This window comes from Diaphorina citri, unplaced genomic scaffold (genome assembly GCF_000475195.1).
Source record: "Diaphorina citri unplaced genomic scaffold, Diaci psyllid genome assembly version 1.1 scaffold902, whole genome shotgun sequence".
Lineage (NCBI taxonomy): Eukaryota > Metazoa > Arthropoda > Insecta > Hemiptera > Psyllidae > Diaphorina > Diaphorina citri.
Window position 1 is genome coordinate 85,465 of NW_007378333.1, and position 17,614 is coordinate 103,078.

Consider the following 17,614-nt stretch of genomic DNA (forward strand, 5'->3'; position numbering starts at 1 on the left):
AAGTTTTTTGTTTATTTTAGTTTTTATTCGTCTTTCTTTTCCACTTCCGAAAAGTTATGATCTGTGAGGATGATTTTTACTTTCCTTATCCTATAGGAAGGAAAGTAATGTAATCGGGTCAAATTTTCAATGGTCAGTCTCCACTTCCGAAAAGTTATGATCTGTGAGGATGATATTTACTTTCCTTATCCTATAGGAAGTAAAGTAATGTAATCGGGTCAAATTTTGAGATGGTCAGTTTTTAGTGCCAAAACACGTTTTGAGGTCCCTAGAGCCTAAACTCCAAAGTTTCAGCCATTGGTCCGTGTGTCTGTCTGTCCTTCTGTCTGTCTTTAAACAAAATATCTCGAGAACGGTAAGAGATAGAGACTTGAAATTTGGTATGTAGATATCAAATGTGACAAGGATGTGACACGAAGCTTTTGGTTAAGATCGGTGCAACGCTTGGCGGCATTTTGACCGCTTTTTGGCGGTTTTCGGTGTAATTTAACAATATCTCGGGAACGGTATGAGCTAGACTTGAAATTTGGTATGTAGTTCACAAATGTGACAAGGATGCAACTCAAAACGTTTGGTTGAGATAGGTGCTGCGATTGGCGGTATTTTGACCGCTTTTTGGCGGTTTTCGACCGTTTTTTGGTGGTTTTCAGGTTTCACTGCCCGTCATTGCCCGCCCACGAAATGATTTTTAGTCAAGTGCTGTTTCACCAGAAAGAGTGCTGAGGAAACCAAATCCCGAGGAAAATTTAAGGTTGAACTTACCACAAGATTCACCAGTGCTGTCATCCCAAGAACATCCATGGTCAATAAATCACTTTTTATTAAAAAACAACACTAGGCACTAAAATCTAGCACTAGCCACTGAGAACTAACCCTAAGCACTAAAATCCAACACTGGGCTCTTAAGAAATCCGAGATTTTCTAGGAAAATCCTGCTTTTAACTTAATAAGGCACTACCTGTTGACTATTTTGGATAATAGTGTGGCTACATTCTATCTTTTAGAACTTCTCATTATTTTACTTCGTCAGAAAATGTCAACTTTCATACTGACCTGTTAATAAATCCTCCTTGTTTCTATACATTTTTCCTATACCTAATTCAGTGTTCTCATTTCGCTACATTGGTGACCCTCGACAATTATGGATTCAACGGAGCACAACGGCCAGCAAAATATGGAAAATCATCACGGACTGCAACAACAACTCGTCTCCAAGGTTTCTATGAAAATTCCTCCGTTTTGGAAGAAAAATGTTGAAATCTGGTTTCTTCAAGTTGAGTCCCAATTTTCTATCTCTGGCATCACTACTGAGGTAACGAAGTACCATCATATTGTAGCTTCTTTAGATTCCGAAGTAGCTGAAACTGTTAGCGATTTGATATGCAAGCCACTCTCCAATCAGCCTTACACAGACTTGAAGAATAGGCTCATCACTCAGTTCTCCAAGTCAGAACAGACTAAACTGAGGCTGCTGCAAGAATTGGAGTTAGGTGATAGGAAACCTTCTGTTCTCTTACAACACATGAGAGCATTGTCAGGCAACAATTTGTCAGATACATTCCTGAAGAGCCTGTTTGTGCAACGTATGCCCAGTCAATATAGGCCTATCCTTGCTGCTAACATCAACCTTGACATAGATGCTTTAGCAAAAATGGCTGATCAAACAATTGACTTTTCTTCTCTCATGGTTCAGGAACTTGATAATAATAGCCCCGCCACCACTACTTCACAGGAGCAGCTTACCATTCTCCAGCGGTTGGAACGCATCGAGGAGATCATGTCCAGGTCTCCTGCATTCACAGAGGTCGTTCGCAAACACAAAGAGAATCACTTCTAAACTTGTTGGTACCATTTCAAGTTTGGTAAGATGGCAAAGAAGTGCTCTGCTCCCTGTAAGTATGCTAGACAGAATAAGCATTCAAAAAACGGGGCGGCCGATCAATAGACACGGCCAATGATTCTGGCCTCAAACAAAACCGTGTATTCATCACTGATCACACACTTGAACTTCGCTTCTTGATTGACTCCGGAGCCGATATATCCGTTTTACCTCCTTCCAGGGCCGGATTACCCATAAGGCAGAATGGCAGACTGCCAACGGGCCCCGCGCTTTTGGGGGCCCCGCGCTTTGAGGACTTACACTAGATATTATGGGTTTTTTCTATAAAAAAAACTCGAAATCCGTCAGATTTTTATTTAGATTTATTATAGTGTGATTATTTCAACAAAACTCAGGCACGATATAAGGTCTCAGTGGCGAAGCCCCGGGACCGTAAACAAGGGAGCGCGAAGTGCGACCGTATGCATTAGAAAAAATCTGGTGTGAACATCACACGACTTTCCTTATCCTATTGAATGATGCTTATTTGAGTGTTCTTTTACAATATCTCTAACCGTTATGTCGCTATGGCTGAAAACCGCCAAAAAACGGTCGAAATCTGTCCAAAAGCGGTCAAAATACCGCCAAGCGCAGCAACGTTCCTATCCAAAAATGTCGTCCTATAATATAAAAGTGGTGAGATCAGATTTCAGAAAATTAAGGCCAAGTCTGCATTCCCAGTTTTTCGTGTCTGCTGAAAATGCTGAATCTCAATTCCTTCGACCTTCTCTCAATTTCAATTCGGCTATGTTTTTCCTTAGGGGTTTCACGTTCAATTATTTATTTATTTGAGTAGGATTAGTTTTTACCAAGACATGATGTCTCATAAATCTATAAATATTCATAAATTTTGATTCCTTTGTTAAAAGGTCATTTCCCGGAAAGTTCATTTTGAGATATGTCCATTGGTCGTTACCGAACTAAAGTAGCTGCTCAATTGTCTTAACGAGGATGAGTACAAATCAATTTTCAAATACCTACTACTCAGCATCGTGAGGACAGATGTTCACACCAGATTTTTAAACCTTTTTCTGAGTGTTCTCTGACCTACTAAATTATGCTTTAAAATAATTTACCTACCGATCTTTTTTTTTTTTAGCCGTTCTCGGAACGGCTGGCTTTCTCCTATCCTGTCTTCCTTCTCTCTTCGCTTTCGGGACGATAAGACCATAGCAGTTACAGTTCCCTCTGTCAAACCTCTTTAAAAAAAAATTGTTTTTTTCCCTGTTTGTGGTGATTTTTTTTTCCTGTAGGTATAGGGCGAAATTTTTTCTTTAATGAGGATGAAATAACAGGCAAAAAAATCAAATTTAACAAGAAGAAAGATTAACTTTCTTAGTTAAAGACCTACACAGTTCAATCTTGAAATTTTTTTTTCCTGTTTGTGGTGATTTTTTTTTCCTGTAGGTATAGGGCGAAATTTTTTCTTTAATTAGGATGAAATAACAGGCAAAAAAATCAAATTTAACAAGAAGAAAGATTAACTTTCTTAGTTAAAGACCTACACAGTTCAATCTTGAAAAGGTTTGAAACACTGACGGTACAACAAATTGTGACCTCACCTCTCTCACGTCATATTTTATTTTATTTAAATATTTATTATTTATTTTCCTCTGTTATTATCTATTCTTTATCCTTACCTATGTTTTTAAAGTCTGTCAAATAGCCTATAGCCTACCAAGTAAGTATTCAGTATCTAGATATCTATTATTATGTGGGTTGATACTTGATAAAACTAAACAAGTAGGTACCTACAACAAACACAGAACATGTAAGTTAACATTATCTACCTATTTTTTGGTCGATTACCTATTAAAATAGTTCTTTAAGCACAGTAATATCTAGGCGCACGGCAGTGCGCCAGGCCAAGTTCCGACCTGAGCACACCAGTGTGTATATTACGCGAAACATTTCGAGCCATTTTTACCCCTATCATAACTCCGTTAATTACGCACGTATTGTTACGAATAATGAATTTGGACCATATGTTAAGCTATACTTGCTTATTATGCCTGCGAAATTCCGAAGTTCTAGCTTTTAAGGAAGGGGTAGAAAAGGGGCCTAGAAAATCGCTTATTTTAAGACTGACTGATTCACCGACTCACTCATCAAAATTATGAAGCACTTTCTGATTTCGTAGAAACTTGAAATTTGGCAGGATGGTAGGTAGGTCTTGATGAGTACGTAAAGGGAAAAATCTGAAATTGGGCAAAAGTTGCTCTGGGCTCCGCCCACAGGCGGATTTAACACGGGGAACACACTCGACTCACTCCTCAAAATTATGAAGCACTTTCTGATTTCGTAGAAACTTGAAATTTGGCAGGATGGTAGGTCTTGATGAGTACGTAAAGGGAAAAATCTGAAATTAAGCAAAAGTTACTCTGGGCTCCGCCCACAGGCGGATTTAACACGGGGAACACACTTTGAGGCCAGCAAAACTTTTCCTGTGTTTATTATTATTTTAGATTTAATTTCTTTGAAACAAAACTCAGGCACGATATAAGGTCTCAGGGGCGAAGCCCCGGGACCGTAAACAAGGGAGCGCGAAGTGCGACCGTATGCATTAGAAAAAAGGAGTGAGATCCCCCACAAAAACACAAATGTGAAAAAAGGCCAAGTTCCTCTCCAAAAATGTCGTCCTATAATATAAAAGTGGTGAGATCAGATTTCAGAAAATTAAGGCCAAGTCTGCATTCCCAGTTTTTCGTGTCTTCTATAGCCTACCAAGTAAGTATTCAGTATGTAGATATCTATTATTATGTGGATTGGTACCTACAACAAACACAGAACATGTAAGTTAATTTCTTCGAAACAAAACTCAGGCACGATATAAGGTCTCAGGGGCGAAGCCCCGGGACCGTAAACAAGGGAGCGCGAAGCGCGACCGCATGCATTAGAAGAAAGGAGTGAGATCCCCCACAAAAACACAAATGTGAAAAAAGGCCAAGTTCCTATCCAAAAATGTCGTCCTATAAAAGTGGTGAGATCAGATTTCAGAAAATCAAGGCCAAGTCTGCATTCCCAGTTTTTCGTGTCTGCTGAAAATACTGAATCTCAATTCCTTCAACCTTCTCTCAATTTCAATTCGGCTATGTTTTTCCTTAGGGGTTTCACGTTCAATTATTTATTTATTTGAGTAGGATTAGTTTTTTTTTTTTTACCAAGACATGATATCTCATAAATCTATAAATATTCATAAATTTTGATTCCTTTGTTAAAAGGTCATTTCCCGGAATGTTCATTTTGAGATATGTCCATTGGTCGCTACCGAACTAAAGTAGCTGCTCAATTGTCTTAACGAGGATGAGTACAAATCAATTTTCAAATACCTACTACTCAGCATCGTGAGGACAGATTAGAATACTATGTAGAAAGTAAAAAGCACTTACCTACACTTAGTGATGCTGTGATTATGTGATATCCACAGAAGTTGTGAAGAGGCTCGCTATGCTTTCCTACAAATGATTCTCAATTTGATTTTTTGAGCGTTTAGTATTGTGTCTCTTCTCGCCCATCTGATGAGAGGCATACTTGTCTTCCCGTATATTGATGACATGCTTGTAGCTTCCAGCTCCGAGGAAGAACATCACGAGCACCTTCGCACCTTGTTTGCCGAGCTCAACAAATTTCAACTCAACATCAATCTCGGCAAATGTGTTTTCGGTGTCGACGAAATCTCGTTCCTTGGTTATCAGGTATCTCCCACCGGGATCAAGCCTTTGCCTGAGCGCGTTAAAGTGATACAAGAGTTTCCGATTCCCAACTCAATCAAAGATCTACGTCAATTTCTTGGTCTCGTCAATTTTTACAGGCGATCACTTCCTCACTCAGCCCAAACCCAGCAAATTCTCTTTGACCTCACAAAGAATGCCAAGAAAAATGACAAACGGAAACTTGAATGGACTGACGAGTCACGCGCCGCCTTTGTGAAGTTGAAGTCCCAACTTGCAGATGCAACTCTTCTCTTCCATCCTGCGCCAGACCTTAAACTAGTTTTATCAGTGGATGCTTCAGATTTCGCAGTCGGCGCTGCTTTGCAACAACTTAACAACAAGCATTTAGAACCTCTAGCGTTTTTTTCAAAGAAACTTGATAACGCTCAGAAGAACTACAGCACTTATGATAGAGAGTTGTATGCTGCATACTCAGCGGTCAAATATTTTCGTTTTATGCTTGAAGGTCGCAACTTCACAATTCTTACGGATCACAAACCATTGTCTTTTGCTTTCAGTCAGAAATCAGACCGAGCATCACCGCGTCAACTCCGTCACTTGGATTTCATCAGCCAATTCACCACAGATATCCAATACGTCAGTGGTTCCCAAAATATTCCTGCTGATGTATTTTCCCGAATATCTGAGATTTCAGCTCCCAGTCTGATTCCTTATGATGAAATAGCGGATGCTCAGCGGCAAGATCCTGAACTTCAAGCATTGTTTCAATCGTCTGATTGTTCTCTTCAACTCAAATCAATCACGCTACCATCGGGTAAAGAGTTGATTTGTGATTCCTCTACATGTTCATTGCGCCCTTTCATTCCAGTGGGTTTGAGGAAGCAAGTGTTCGACACTATTCACAATCTCTCGCATCCCGGCATTAGCGCATCTTCCAAACTTGTTCGTGAAAAGTTCGTGTGGCCTAAAATTGACAAAGATTGCAAGCTTTGGGCACAAACATGTATTCCATGCCAAAAAGTCAAAGTTTGGAAACATACGCACAGTGCCGTATCAATTTGGCCAACACCTGAGAAAAGATTTTCTCATATTCATATTGATCTCGTAGGCCCACTACCTTTGTCTCAAGACTGCCGCTATTTACTTACTATTATTGATAGATTTTCCAGATGGCCAGAAGCCGTTCCCATTCCCGATATTTCTGCTGAAACAGTCGCTCGCAATTTGTACAACTCTTGGATTGCAAGATTCGGTTTGCCGAAAACCATTACTTCTGATCAAGGAAGGCAGTTTGAATCTCAAATCTTCAGAGAATTGTGTCAGTTGTTTGGTATCAAACACGTCCATTCCAAGAAACTCAAGAAAATCAGAACTCACAAGCTACAAAGATCAAACTTCATATCGAGTCGAGTCTTCGAGGAATGGAATCAACTGCCTGAACATGTTGTCAATGCCATCACTACGAATCAGTTCAAGAACCTGCTTGACCAACATGGACATTTGTAATTAATTCATCAAATTGTGGAAACATGGGATGGAGCCTCATTGGACGTGTCCAGACGCTCTGAAAACCTCTAAGTAAGTAAAATGCTGCAGCATTTGTAATTAATTCATCAAATTGTGGAAACATGGGATAGAGCCTCATTGGACGTGTCCAGACGCTCTGAAAACCTCTAAGTAAGTAAAATGCTGCAGAGTTCCCAGATCAGCCTATATTTTTCGGTGGTCCGTTTGGCGAAAGCAAAATACACCTATTCTATCAGAGGTAACTAACGAGTTTCGTCCTTTCTTATTCAATATTTTATGTGAATTGAAGGTACTTACACTTTGTTGACCCTTGAAAACATCAGAAATACCTATACCTAAGTACTTTAAAACTTTAAATCAATACCAATGCACCTACCAATTTGGACAGCAATCTAGGGTTCCGGATTCGATTCTCGAAAGAAAATAATCATTTCTTTGCAAAGAATGGGACAACGTGCTAGTCTAATCTACACTAAAACTAATCTAATTTATCTAGTAGTTTTTACTTTCTATTAGTAGTTTTTTGTAAGCATAGGAAAAGCAACTCAGAAGAATTGGTAAGATTTTCGTCGACGCACTCACGCGTTCATTTTGAGCTTCATAAAGTTGACGAACGAGTACGCAAACTGCACCATGCCCTGAAAGTACGCATTGCTGATGACCAGTACACCTCCCAGGATCTCCATATGATTCGGAGTCTGCGCCATGGTCAGTAGGAGTTGCAACGCCTTGCGAATCTTCGGGGAAGATCGGCCCCAGTCGGCTCCGGCCACGGCTTGGCGCAGTTTCCCATGACAATCGTCCAGCCGCTCGGAACAGAAGCAGATCAGATAGAACCCCTGGGCTACGCCGATCAGCTCGCAGATCACCTTGAACTTGCGAGACTCGGAAAATGAGGTAGGGTTGGTAGTGACCTGATAGATACACAGGGCTGTGTTCAGGTTAAACAGGAGCACCTTGGCTGTGAGGAACGGATGGTACATGTCCAGCAGCTGAAAGAGGGAGGATGGATGTCAGGTTAGAAGTAAGTCTAGGATACACAGGGCTGTGGTCAGGTTATACAGGAGCACCTTGGCTGTGAGGAACGGATGGTACATGTCCAGCAGCTGAAAGAGGGAGGATGGATGTCAGGTTAGAAGTAAGTCTAGCCTCGGTGGCTGAAGAGCCCAAGACTCGCCTGGTAATCAGGAGGACGTGGGTTCATAAAATGGCTCCAATACTATAGTATAGATCGATAACAGTTAATCTCCCTGGGCCAAATTCTATCAGGTAGACCTGACAGGCGGACCTCTTTGACCGTACCCGTCAGAGATCCTGGGAGGTGTACTGGTCATCAGCAATGCGTACTATCAGGGCATGGTGCAGTTTGCGTATTCGTTCGTCAACTTTATGAAGCTCAAATTGAGCGCGTGAGTGCGTCGACGAAAATCTTACCTATTCTTCTGAGTTGCTTTTCCTATGCTTACAAAAAACTACTAATAGAAAGTAAAAACTACTAGATAAACTATTTTGGAGAATATTTTCTTACCGCGAAGTTCCGAGTTGAAATCTTGAATGTGTGGGATGGGGTACCTATCAGGGACGGTAATAGCATTGAGGGCCCTGTAATCCCCACATGGACGCCACGAACCGTCCTTCTTAGGGACCATATGAAGCGGGCTCGATTAGTTGCTTTGGGACGGACGGCAAATTCCCATTTCCATCATACGATGAAATTCCCGTTTGGCGGACTCCTGCTTGTCAGGGGGAAGGCGGCGCACTTTAGCTGTAACAGGAGGACCATGAGTTACAATACTGTGAGTGGTGTTGTGACAATTCGTGGCGAAGTACGGTTTCTCTCGGAACAGGTCAGGATACTGCTTGAGAATATCATAATATTTGCATAGACACGATAACCATAACCGCATAGTTCGTAAATTGATAGAAAGCGAATTTCAATAACGCCTCGAAGTACCAGGACTCCATCTCATCAATGAACGGCATCCAGTATTTTACCGGCACATGTCCCTCTGAATATTTCTTCTGGTAAACCTCCGCCAGGACGTCGCTTTCCTTCTGGGAGACCGGTTTGTACATCTCAGCGATGACGGCGATCATGGTGATGGTGTTCACAATCAAAAAAACAATGAACACAAGGCGGATACGACGGACACAAGTCGTCACCACCTTGTCATTGGCGTAACAGAAGGAGGTGTCCATGAACTTCATGAGGGCATGGATCCTATCGTAGTTAAGAAAGTAAAACATGCAATTAATGTAGTACATGACGTTGGAAATGTCTTCGAAGAGCCGTTGGTAGAATTCCGGCATGTAGCGACTGGCGAGGCATGTAGTGGATATGAAATGGGATATAATGGCTGTAACTAATATGATGTGGAAGATGATGTGTCGTAAGGTCTTGAGCTTGTTGAGCCAGGAGTATCTGAATTGAACTTGGTTCACAAAGCCGATGATCTCGAGAGTTATGTACAAAAGACGGAAGCCGAGGGAAAACCTCATTGTTGGATAAGTTGATTGTTTATTTTAGTTTTTATTCGTCTTTCTTTTCCACTTCCAAAAAGTTGTGATCTGTGAGGATGATTTTTACTTTCCTTATCCTATAGGAAGGAGAGTAATGTAATCGGGTCAAATTTTCGATGGTCAGTTTTTAGTGCCAAAACACGTTTTGAGGTCCTTAGAGCCTAAATCCAAAGTTTCAGCCATTGGTCCGTGTGTCTGTCCTTCTGTCTGTCTTTAAACAAAATATCTCGAGAACGGTAAGAGATAGAATAGAGACTTGAAATTTGGTATGTAGATGTCAAATGTGACAAGGATGCGACACGAAACTTTTGGTTAAGATCGGTGCAACGGTTGGCGGCATTTTACCGCTTTTTGGCGGTTTTTGGTGTAATTTAACAATATCTCGGGAACGGTATAAGCTAGAGACTTGAAATTTGGTATGTAGTTCACAAATGTGACAAGGATGCAACACAAAACATTTGGTTGAGATGGTTGCTGCGCTTGGCGGAATTTAGACCGCTTTTGGGCAGATTTCGACCGTTTTTTGGCGGTTTTCAGCTATAGCGAAAAAACGGTTAGACATATTGTAAAAGTTATGGTAAAAGAACACTCAAATAAGCATCATTCAATAGGATAAGGAAAGTCGTGTGATGTTCACACCAGATTTTTCTGTTTTCTGTTTGTGGTGATTTTTTTCCTGTAGGTATAGAGCGAGATTTTTTCTTTAATTAGGATGAAATAACAGGCAAAAAAATCAAATTTAACAAGAAGAAAGATTAACTTTCTTAGTTAAAGACCTACACAGTTCAATCTTGAAAAGGTTTGAAACACTGACGCTACAACAAATTGTGACTTCACCTCTCTCACGTCATATTTTATTTTATTTAAATATTTATTATTTATTTTCCTCTGTTATTATCTATTCTTTATCCTTACCTATGTTTTTAAAGTCTGTCAAATAGCCTATAGCCTACCAAGTAAGTATTCAGTATCTAGATATCTATTATTATGTGGGTTGATACTTGATAAAACCTATAGCCTACCAAGTAAGTATTCAGTATCTAGATATCTATTATTATGTGGGTTGATACTTGATAAAATGGAGCAGCTTACTATTCTCCAGCGGTTGGAACGCATTGAGGAGATCATGTCCAGGTCTCCTGCATTCACAGAGGTCGTTCGCAAACACCTTGATAAAACTAAACAAGTAGGTACCTACAACAAACACAGAACATGTAAGTTAACATTATCTACCTATTTTTTGGTCGATTACCTATTAAAATAGTTCTTTAAGCACAGTAATATCTAGGCGCACGGCAGTGCGCCAGGCCAAGTTCCGACCTGAGCACACCAGTGTGTATATTACGCGAAACATTTCGAGCCATTTTTACCCCTATCATAACTCCGTTAATTACGCACGTATTGTTACGAATAATGAATTTGGACCATATGTTAAGCTATACTTGCTTATTATGCCTGCGAAATTCCGAAGTTCTAGCTTTTAAGGAAGGGGTAGAAAAGGGGCCTGGCCAGAATTGTGAAGTTAGGAGTCAGTCTTCGTTCACCCTTTTCAAATAAATGTCTCTTTTCTTGTTTCCCAAAAATGGAGTTTCTTCTTACTATTTAGAATGGAATTATTAGATATATCAATTGAACGGCGATTTAGGAAAGTTGAAAAAGCTCAGAGAGTAACAAAGAAAAAGAATCGATATCGAGTTCTAATAATCGATGCTTAACTATCGATTTACAATATCGATTAAATCGCATGGCGCGAGTATTCAAAAGTGGTACCTAACTGATTAGTTAAATTGATATTCCAACAGTAGGTACCTACAACAAACACAGAACATGTAAGTTAACATTATCTACCTATTTTGATATATACCAAATGAGAAAATTCTGGCCAGAAATATTAGAGGAAAGAGGAGTGCAATGAGGGGAAAGAAAGGTAGTTACTACGTGAAGGAGGAGCACACAAATTATTAAGTGAATAAAAAGTCTACGAGCAGAATGTTGAAGGCTATAGAACAAGATACGACAACATACAGGATGAGTTGATCACAGGTGATGAGAGGGAAGCTCAGGATGACTACAGATTCGACATTTACGAGAGCATTACAGGTATAAAAGCACAGATATTAGATTACAAAAATAAGGGTATTCTGGGTAAGGTTAATGTGAGGTGGCTCCCGGCCTCACTCAGACTGGGTGTTCTGTGGTTGAGGTTAATGGCATGATATTAGTAACAAAATAAAAATAAAACTTGATCCCTTAATAATCAATAACTACTTGTACCTATTCAATTTTTTTACTTGTGATTGAAAAGGCCAAGACTTGTGCACAAATTTCGAAATTTGTGACCACTCAAAGGCTTTGTGAGAACATCAGCCGGCGTGACAGCGAAAAAAAAAAATGATAGTAAATAATAATACCTAATAGATAATAATAAAGTACTCATGATATTTTCTTAAAAAAGAGGACTGTCATCCCCAGTATGTTTTATTTGTTAAAGTACAACCTAAGCATAATGCCAAATTATATTTGGAGACTTTCAAAGTACTTGTTCATGGTAAACACATTCACTTACGACTAATATTAAGAACTAAAAATTAAAGATACCATCTACTCATTACTAAATTTATTTGTTTTCCTATTTTTACTTTGTTATTTTTTTATTCCATTTTATTTTGTTTACATAATAATAGTCTAATTATAATATAAATCTATCTACTTACAATCAAGACAGTTCTGTCAAGAGTCATAATGAAGAGATTACGTTTGTTAATTATGTAGCAATCCGCTCATGTGTACATTTCACCTCATTCCTACATAATGATTATGATATTCAACTTGAACATGTTAACATTGTTAGCATAAATATCTAACCTAAATAAATGCTCAACTTCTAGCTAATAGCCTAATAGGTATTGTATTCAATTAATTAATTGATTGTGTTCAACTAATTAACTTCTAATAAAATTAATTAAAGTACTAGAATAGGTATTAACTTACAGTAAGGAAAGGTTTAGGCCTGAGACTTTTATCAGGCCAATTTTTGTAAAAACTATGTACCTACTAACTACTATGTATAATTAATACCCACTACAGACAGAAGAAATCATAAGATTGATGAGAAATTCAAAAGATCTAAAAGAATTAAAACTACCCACCTATTAATTATATACGTCTATTCAGCTTTCTAGGTGTTGTGGTTCTGGAGATAGAGCGATCAGTGTGTGAAATGTGATATGTGAATGGATCTTGATTTTATAATATAAGATTATTATTTATTAAATGTATCTAATACAGTCGAACCTGTCTAAATGGGAAACCTGGATAAACCGGGAAGAAATCGTGGCCCCGTCATTTATATTTTCTAAACCCCGAAAGTGGGGAAAAATTGCTAGTCCCTAATAGGATTCCAATTTAGAGAGGTTCGACTGTACAAAATACAGTTATAAATAGGCTTGCCAAATATCCAAAATGTCGATTCGGGACGCGAATCCGCGAACATAATAAAATAATAATCTAATAGAAAATAGAATGTAAAAAAAGTTAGGTACCTACCTATACCTAATTAGCCTATCCACCCACCTAGCACCTAGGTACCTAATCTCAGAAATTTACAGTGGCGTAGCGTCCATATAAGGCGTGTATGGCGGCCATACACTCGAAATTTCACTCAAATACCCTTAAATATAGAACTAAAATTAAAGATACCATCTACTTATTACTAAATTTATTTGTTTTCCTATTTTTACTTTGTTATTTTTTTATTCCATTTTATTTTGTTTACATAATATAGTCTAATTATAATCTAAATCTATCTACTTACAATCAAGACAGTTCTGTCAAGAGTCATAATGAAGAGATTGTAGCAATCCGCTAATGTGTACATTTTACCTCATTCCTACATAATGATTATGATATTCAACTTGAACATATATTAACATTGCTAGCATAAATATCTAACCTAAATAAATGCTCAACTTCTAGGTAAAAGCCTAATAGGTATTGTATTCAATTAATTGATTGTGTTCAACTAATTAACTTCTAATAAAATTAATTAAAGTACTAGAATAGGTATTAACTTACAGTAAGGAAAGGTTTAGGCCTGAGACCTTTATCAGGCCAATTTTTGTAAAAACTATGTACCTACTAACTACTATGTATAATTAATACCCACTACAGACAGAAGAAATGATAAGATTGATGAGAAATTCAAAAGATCTAAAAGAATTAAAACTACCTACCTATATAATTAATTATATACGTCTATTCAGCTTTCTAGGTGTTGTGGTTCTGGAGATAGAGCAAACAGTGTGTGAAATGTGAATGGATCTTGATTTTATAATATAAGATTATTATTTATGAAATGTATCTAATACAGTTGAACCTGTCTGAATGGGAAACCTGGATAAACCGGGAAGAAATCGTGGCCCCGTCATTTATATTTTCTAAACCCCGATAAGAAGGGAAAAATTGCTAGTCCCTAATAAGATTCCAAATTAGACAGGTTCGACTGTACAAAATACAGTTATAAATGAAGCTGTTTTACCTCTTCAATAGAACAGTTGCGCTTACTTGGGTGATGTTTCAAAGTCAAAGAGCTGAAAAAATGAGGAACTAGGGAATTTTTCTTTTTCTTCTACGACTTTATTATTACTTCTAAAGCCCGAGATGAATCCACTTAAAAAATACCGGTAAATCTTGAAATCTGACATCATGGCCGGCATACGCGCCTGTAGGCGATGACGTCACATCAACTGTCCCGAGCGCGGGCAACACATTAATGTGTTTGTGCGCATACGTTTCTGCGCATCATTTCTTGAAGTCACTACTCTTCGAACTTTTTCATTAGATCGGCAAATGAAGATTGAATTTTCGACCTTTTAAAGTTACTTTTTCGGAGTTTTGACTTCAGATTTGGATTTTCCACAAGTTTTTACATAGAAATCAACCTTTTATTCATAATTTTTACCCAACTGCAACTGCTCCATTGGGTGCTTACATACGAGTACAGGGTCGTATTTAGAGCGGCCCAGGACCCCAACCCCCCTCGGGCTTAATTTTTGCTTCTTTACTGTGGGGCGGAGTCCGAAATCTTTACTGTGGGGCGGAGTCCGAAATCTTTACTGTGGGGCAGAGTCGGAAAATTTGGAGTTTAATTTAAACTCTCTTTGTTTGCCCGGCCCTCAATCTGTCAGACATAGGTACAGGTAGGTGTTAGGATTAAAATAAAATGATTAATTTATTATGATTATTAACTGACTAGAATTTAAACTTTAGAAATGGTGAGTATGAATTCTAATTTTACCTATCATTAATTATTGCGATTTCATTATAACTTAGAAATAAAATACCTAATGTTCTTACACTTTTGTCAGTTTTTTGCTTATAACTCCTAAACCGTGCGTTCCATGCAATGTTTATGGGTATAAGTACACATTTTTCCTAGTCAGGATTATCAGGCATACTAAGGCGAGTGTGGAACTGGGAAGGTAGGTAGGTACCTAGTTATACTTGTCTATGCCAATCCATGAAGAGCATGGATGATGGAAATTAGTACCCTACACGCCTTACACTTGAATTTAGACCACGCTACGCCACTGGAAATTTAGAATGAGATGTTGCCAAGTATGAAACCCATCTTCCTACTCGTATGATCTTCATGCTAACATGCGTGTTCAACTGGCAACAACATCGAGTCGACTCTATAGAATGGAAGTGTGGACACATCCTTATTTTGTAGTGAACAGATGCATTGAAGTGTGGACGTACCTTTTTCAAGACATTTATTTATTACATAAAATAATAATCTAATAGAAAATAGAATGTAAAAAAAGTTAGGTACCTATACCTAATTAGCCTATCCACCCACCTAGGTACCTACCTAATCTCAGAAATTTAGAATGAGATGTTGCCAAGTATGAAACCTATCTTCCTACTCGTATGATCTACATGCTAATATGCGTGTTCAACTGGCAACAACATCGAGTCGACTCTGTAGAATGGAAGTGTGGACACATCCTTATTTTGTAGTGGACAGATGCATTGAAGTGTGGACGTACCTTTTTCAAGACATTTATTTATTACAATGTTCTTACCAATAAAATAATTAGATTGTAGGTAAAAAAATAATAATCTAATAGAAAATAGAATGTAAAAAAAGTTGGGTACCTATACCTAAATAGCCTATCCACCCACCTAGGTACCTAATCTCAGAAATTTAGAATGAGATGTTGCCAAGTATGAAACCTATCTTCCTACTCGTATGATCTTCATGCTAACATGCGTGTTCAACTGGCAACAACATCGAGTCGACTCTATAGAATGGAAGTGTGGACACATCCTTATTTTGTAGTGAACAGATGCATTGAAGTGTGGACGTACCTTTTTCAAGACATTTATTTATTAAATTGAAGGTGTTTTAACAGTAAAGTCTTACCTCCTTTACTTATCTTTACTTTGAACTTATACTCGGGACTTTTTTAAGATTAAGTGAAGAGGTCAGGGACAATAGGCCAAAATACTGTGCAAGGTACCTATACTTTGTAGGTAAGTAAGACGTTATTTATTAAATTGAAGGTGTTTTAACAGTAAAGTCTTACCTCCTTTACTTACCTTTACTGTGAACTTATACTTGGGACTTTTTTAAGATTAAGTGAAGAGGTCAGGGACAATAGGCCAAAATACTGTGCAAGGTACCTATACTTTGTAGGTAAGTAAGACGAACTGTTTTGGTTCTACATTTCAATCTTCATAATATTTTTTTTTTTTCAAAAGTACCTCGGGCTGATCATAATAAACTCGAGTTTTTAAGGTAGGTACCCACTACCTATAATAAACATGTATAGTATATTTTATTTTTTTTTTTCAAAAGTACCTCGGGCTGATCATAATAAACTCGAGTTTTTAAGGTAGGTACCCACTACCTATAATAAACATGTATAGGATTTCAATCTTTATATTTTTTCAAAAGTACCTCGGGCTGATCATAATAAACTCGAGTTTTTAAGGTAGGTACCCACTACCTATAATAAACATGTATAGGCAATAAGGCACCTACTCTAAATGCAAAAGAGTACCTACGGGTATTTTGCGAATATATCAAAATAAAATGAAAATAAATTACCTATCAAAACAAAATGAAATCTCGACCAATCACTTCTGATAATATGTGATATTTTGCGAATATATCAAAATAAAATGAAAATAAATTACCTATCAAAACAAAATGAAATCTCGACCAATCACTTCTGATAATATGTGTTACTTACCTACCTATATATATTATTATTTATCTACTAATAATTGAAAAAAAAGAACATTGAGAGAGAAAAAAAAAGAAATGAAGAATATGATTGAAATAAACGCTTGAACTTTGAACCCGAAGAATGGATATTAAAAAAAAAAAAAAAATCAAAATACTACCTAGGTTAGTAAAAATAAAAAAAAGCAAAGTAGGTACCTACAGAGATGTAGGTTGTAGGTAGGTACAGGCTACAGGTAAGAGGTAGATCTAGATACCGAACCGAAATTATTTTCTGAATTGTGAAGGCCATTTTTATACACCTATAATTTTCACCTTAAATAAGTAATATGTATGTTGAGTTCGTTACGTGAACCTAACTACAAACGTCAACCATTGATTAGTAACTGGCAAAAGAAAAAAATTGTCATTGGTAGTTAGGTAGGTGTATCTTGGCTCCTCACATGCAACATTTTCCACGTAAGTAACCTATAATCCCATTTAAAATTTACAAAAAAACATTAAATTGAAATTACCTACAGCTTTGCAGTCAAGGTTACTACTAACGAATCTAGTAATCATCTCACTTATAATCATTTACCCAAGTTTTATTTCATGATAGGGTAAATTACTGACTTACCTTGGGGACTATGCACCAAACATTGCGCACCCCACCTAATGTTAAGTAGATATCCTAGTCCAGAAATCAAAGTTGATTTTTTTTTTTTTTTTTTTTTTTTTTTAAAGGGTTTGACAGGGGGACCTTAAACTGCTTTGGTTTTT

At 37.7% G+C, this 17,614-nt stretch overlaps 2 protein-coding genes across 2 annotated transcripts; one reads left to right on the plus strand and one right to left on the minus strand.

Moving 5' to 3' along the window:
- The first annotated feature begins 992 nt into the window (after positions 1–992).
- On the plus strand, positions 993–2,051 carry LOC113468941. The gene has a single exon (XM_026826270.1). The coding sequence runs from the start codon at positions 1,142–1,144 to the stop codon at positions 1,835–1,837; it is 696 nt and encodes a 231-aa protein (XP_026682071.1). The 5' UTR covers positions 993–1,141; the 3' UTR covers positions 1,838–2,051.
- A 5,222-nt stretch (positions 2,052–7,273) lies between these two features.
- Positions 7,274–8,351, minus strand: LOC113468942. Its single transcript, XM_026826271.1, has 2 exons — positions 8,151–8,351; positions 7,274–8,036 (listed from the first exon to the last, which is right to left on the minus strand). The coding sequence occupies exons 1-2, from the start codon at positions 8,175–8,177 to the stop codon at positions 7,659–7,661; spliced, it is 405 nt and encodes a 134-aa protein (XP_026682072.1). The 5' UTR covers positions 8,178–8,351; the 3' UTR covers positions 7,274–7,658.
- Between the last annotated feature and the right edge of the window lie 9,263 nt (positions 8,352–17,614).

Bases quoted from the DNA above. Each gene is read 5' to 3' on its own strand.
- LOC113468942 (XM_026826271.1), bottom strand. From the start codon at position 8,177: ATGTACCATCCGTTCCTCACAGCCAAG. The intron at 8,037-8,150 runs GTGCTCCTGTAT...CTCACAGCCAAG, and splicing joins ATCCGTTCCTCACAGCCAAG to GTGCTCCTGTTTAACCTGAA.
- LOC113468941 (XM_026826270.1), top strand. From the start codon at position 1,142: ATGGATTCAACGGAGCACAACGGCCAGCAAAATATGGAAAATCATCAC.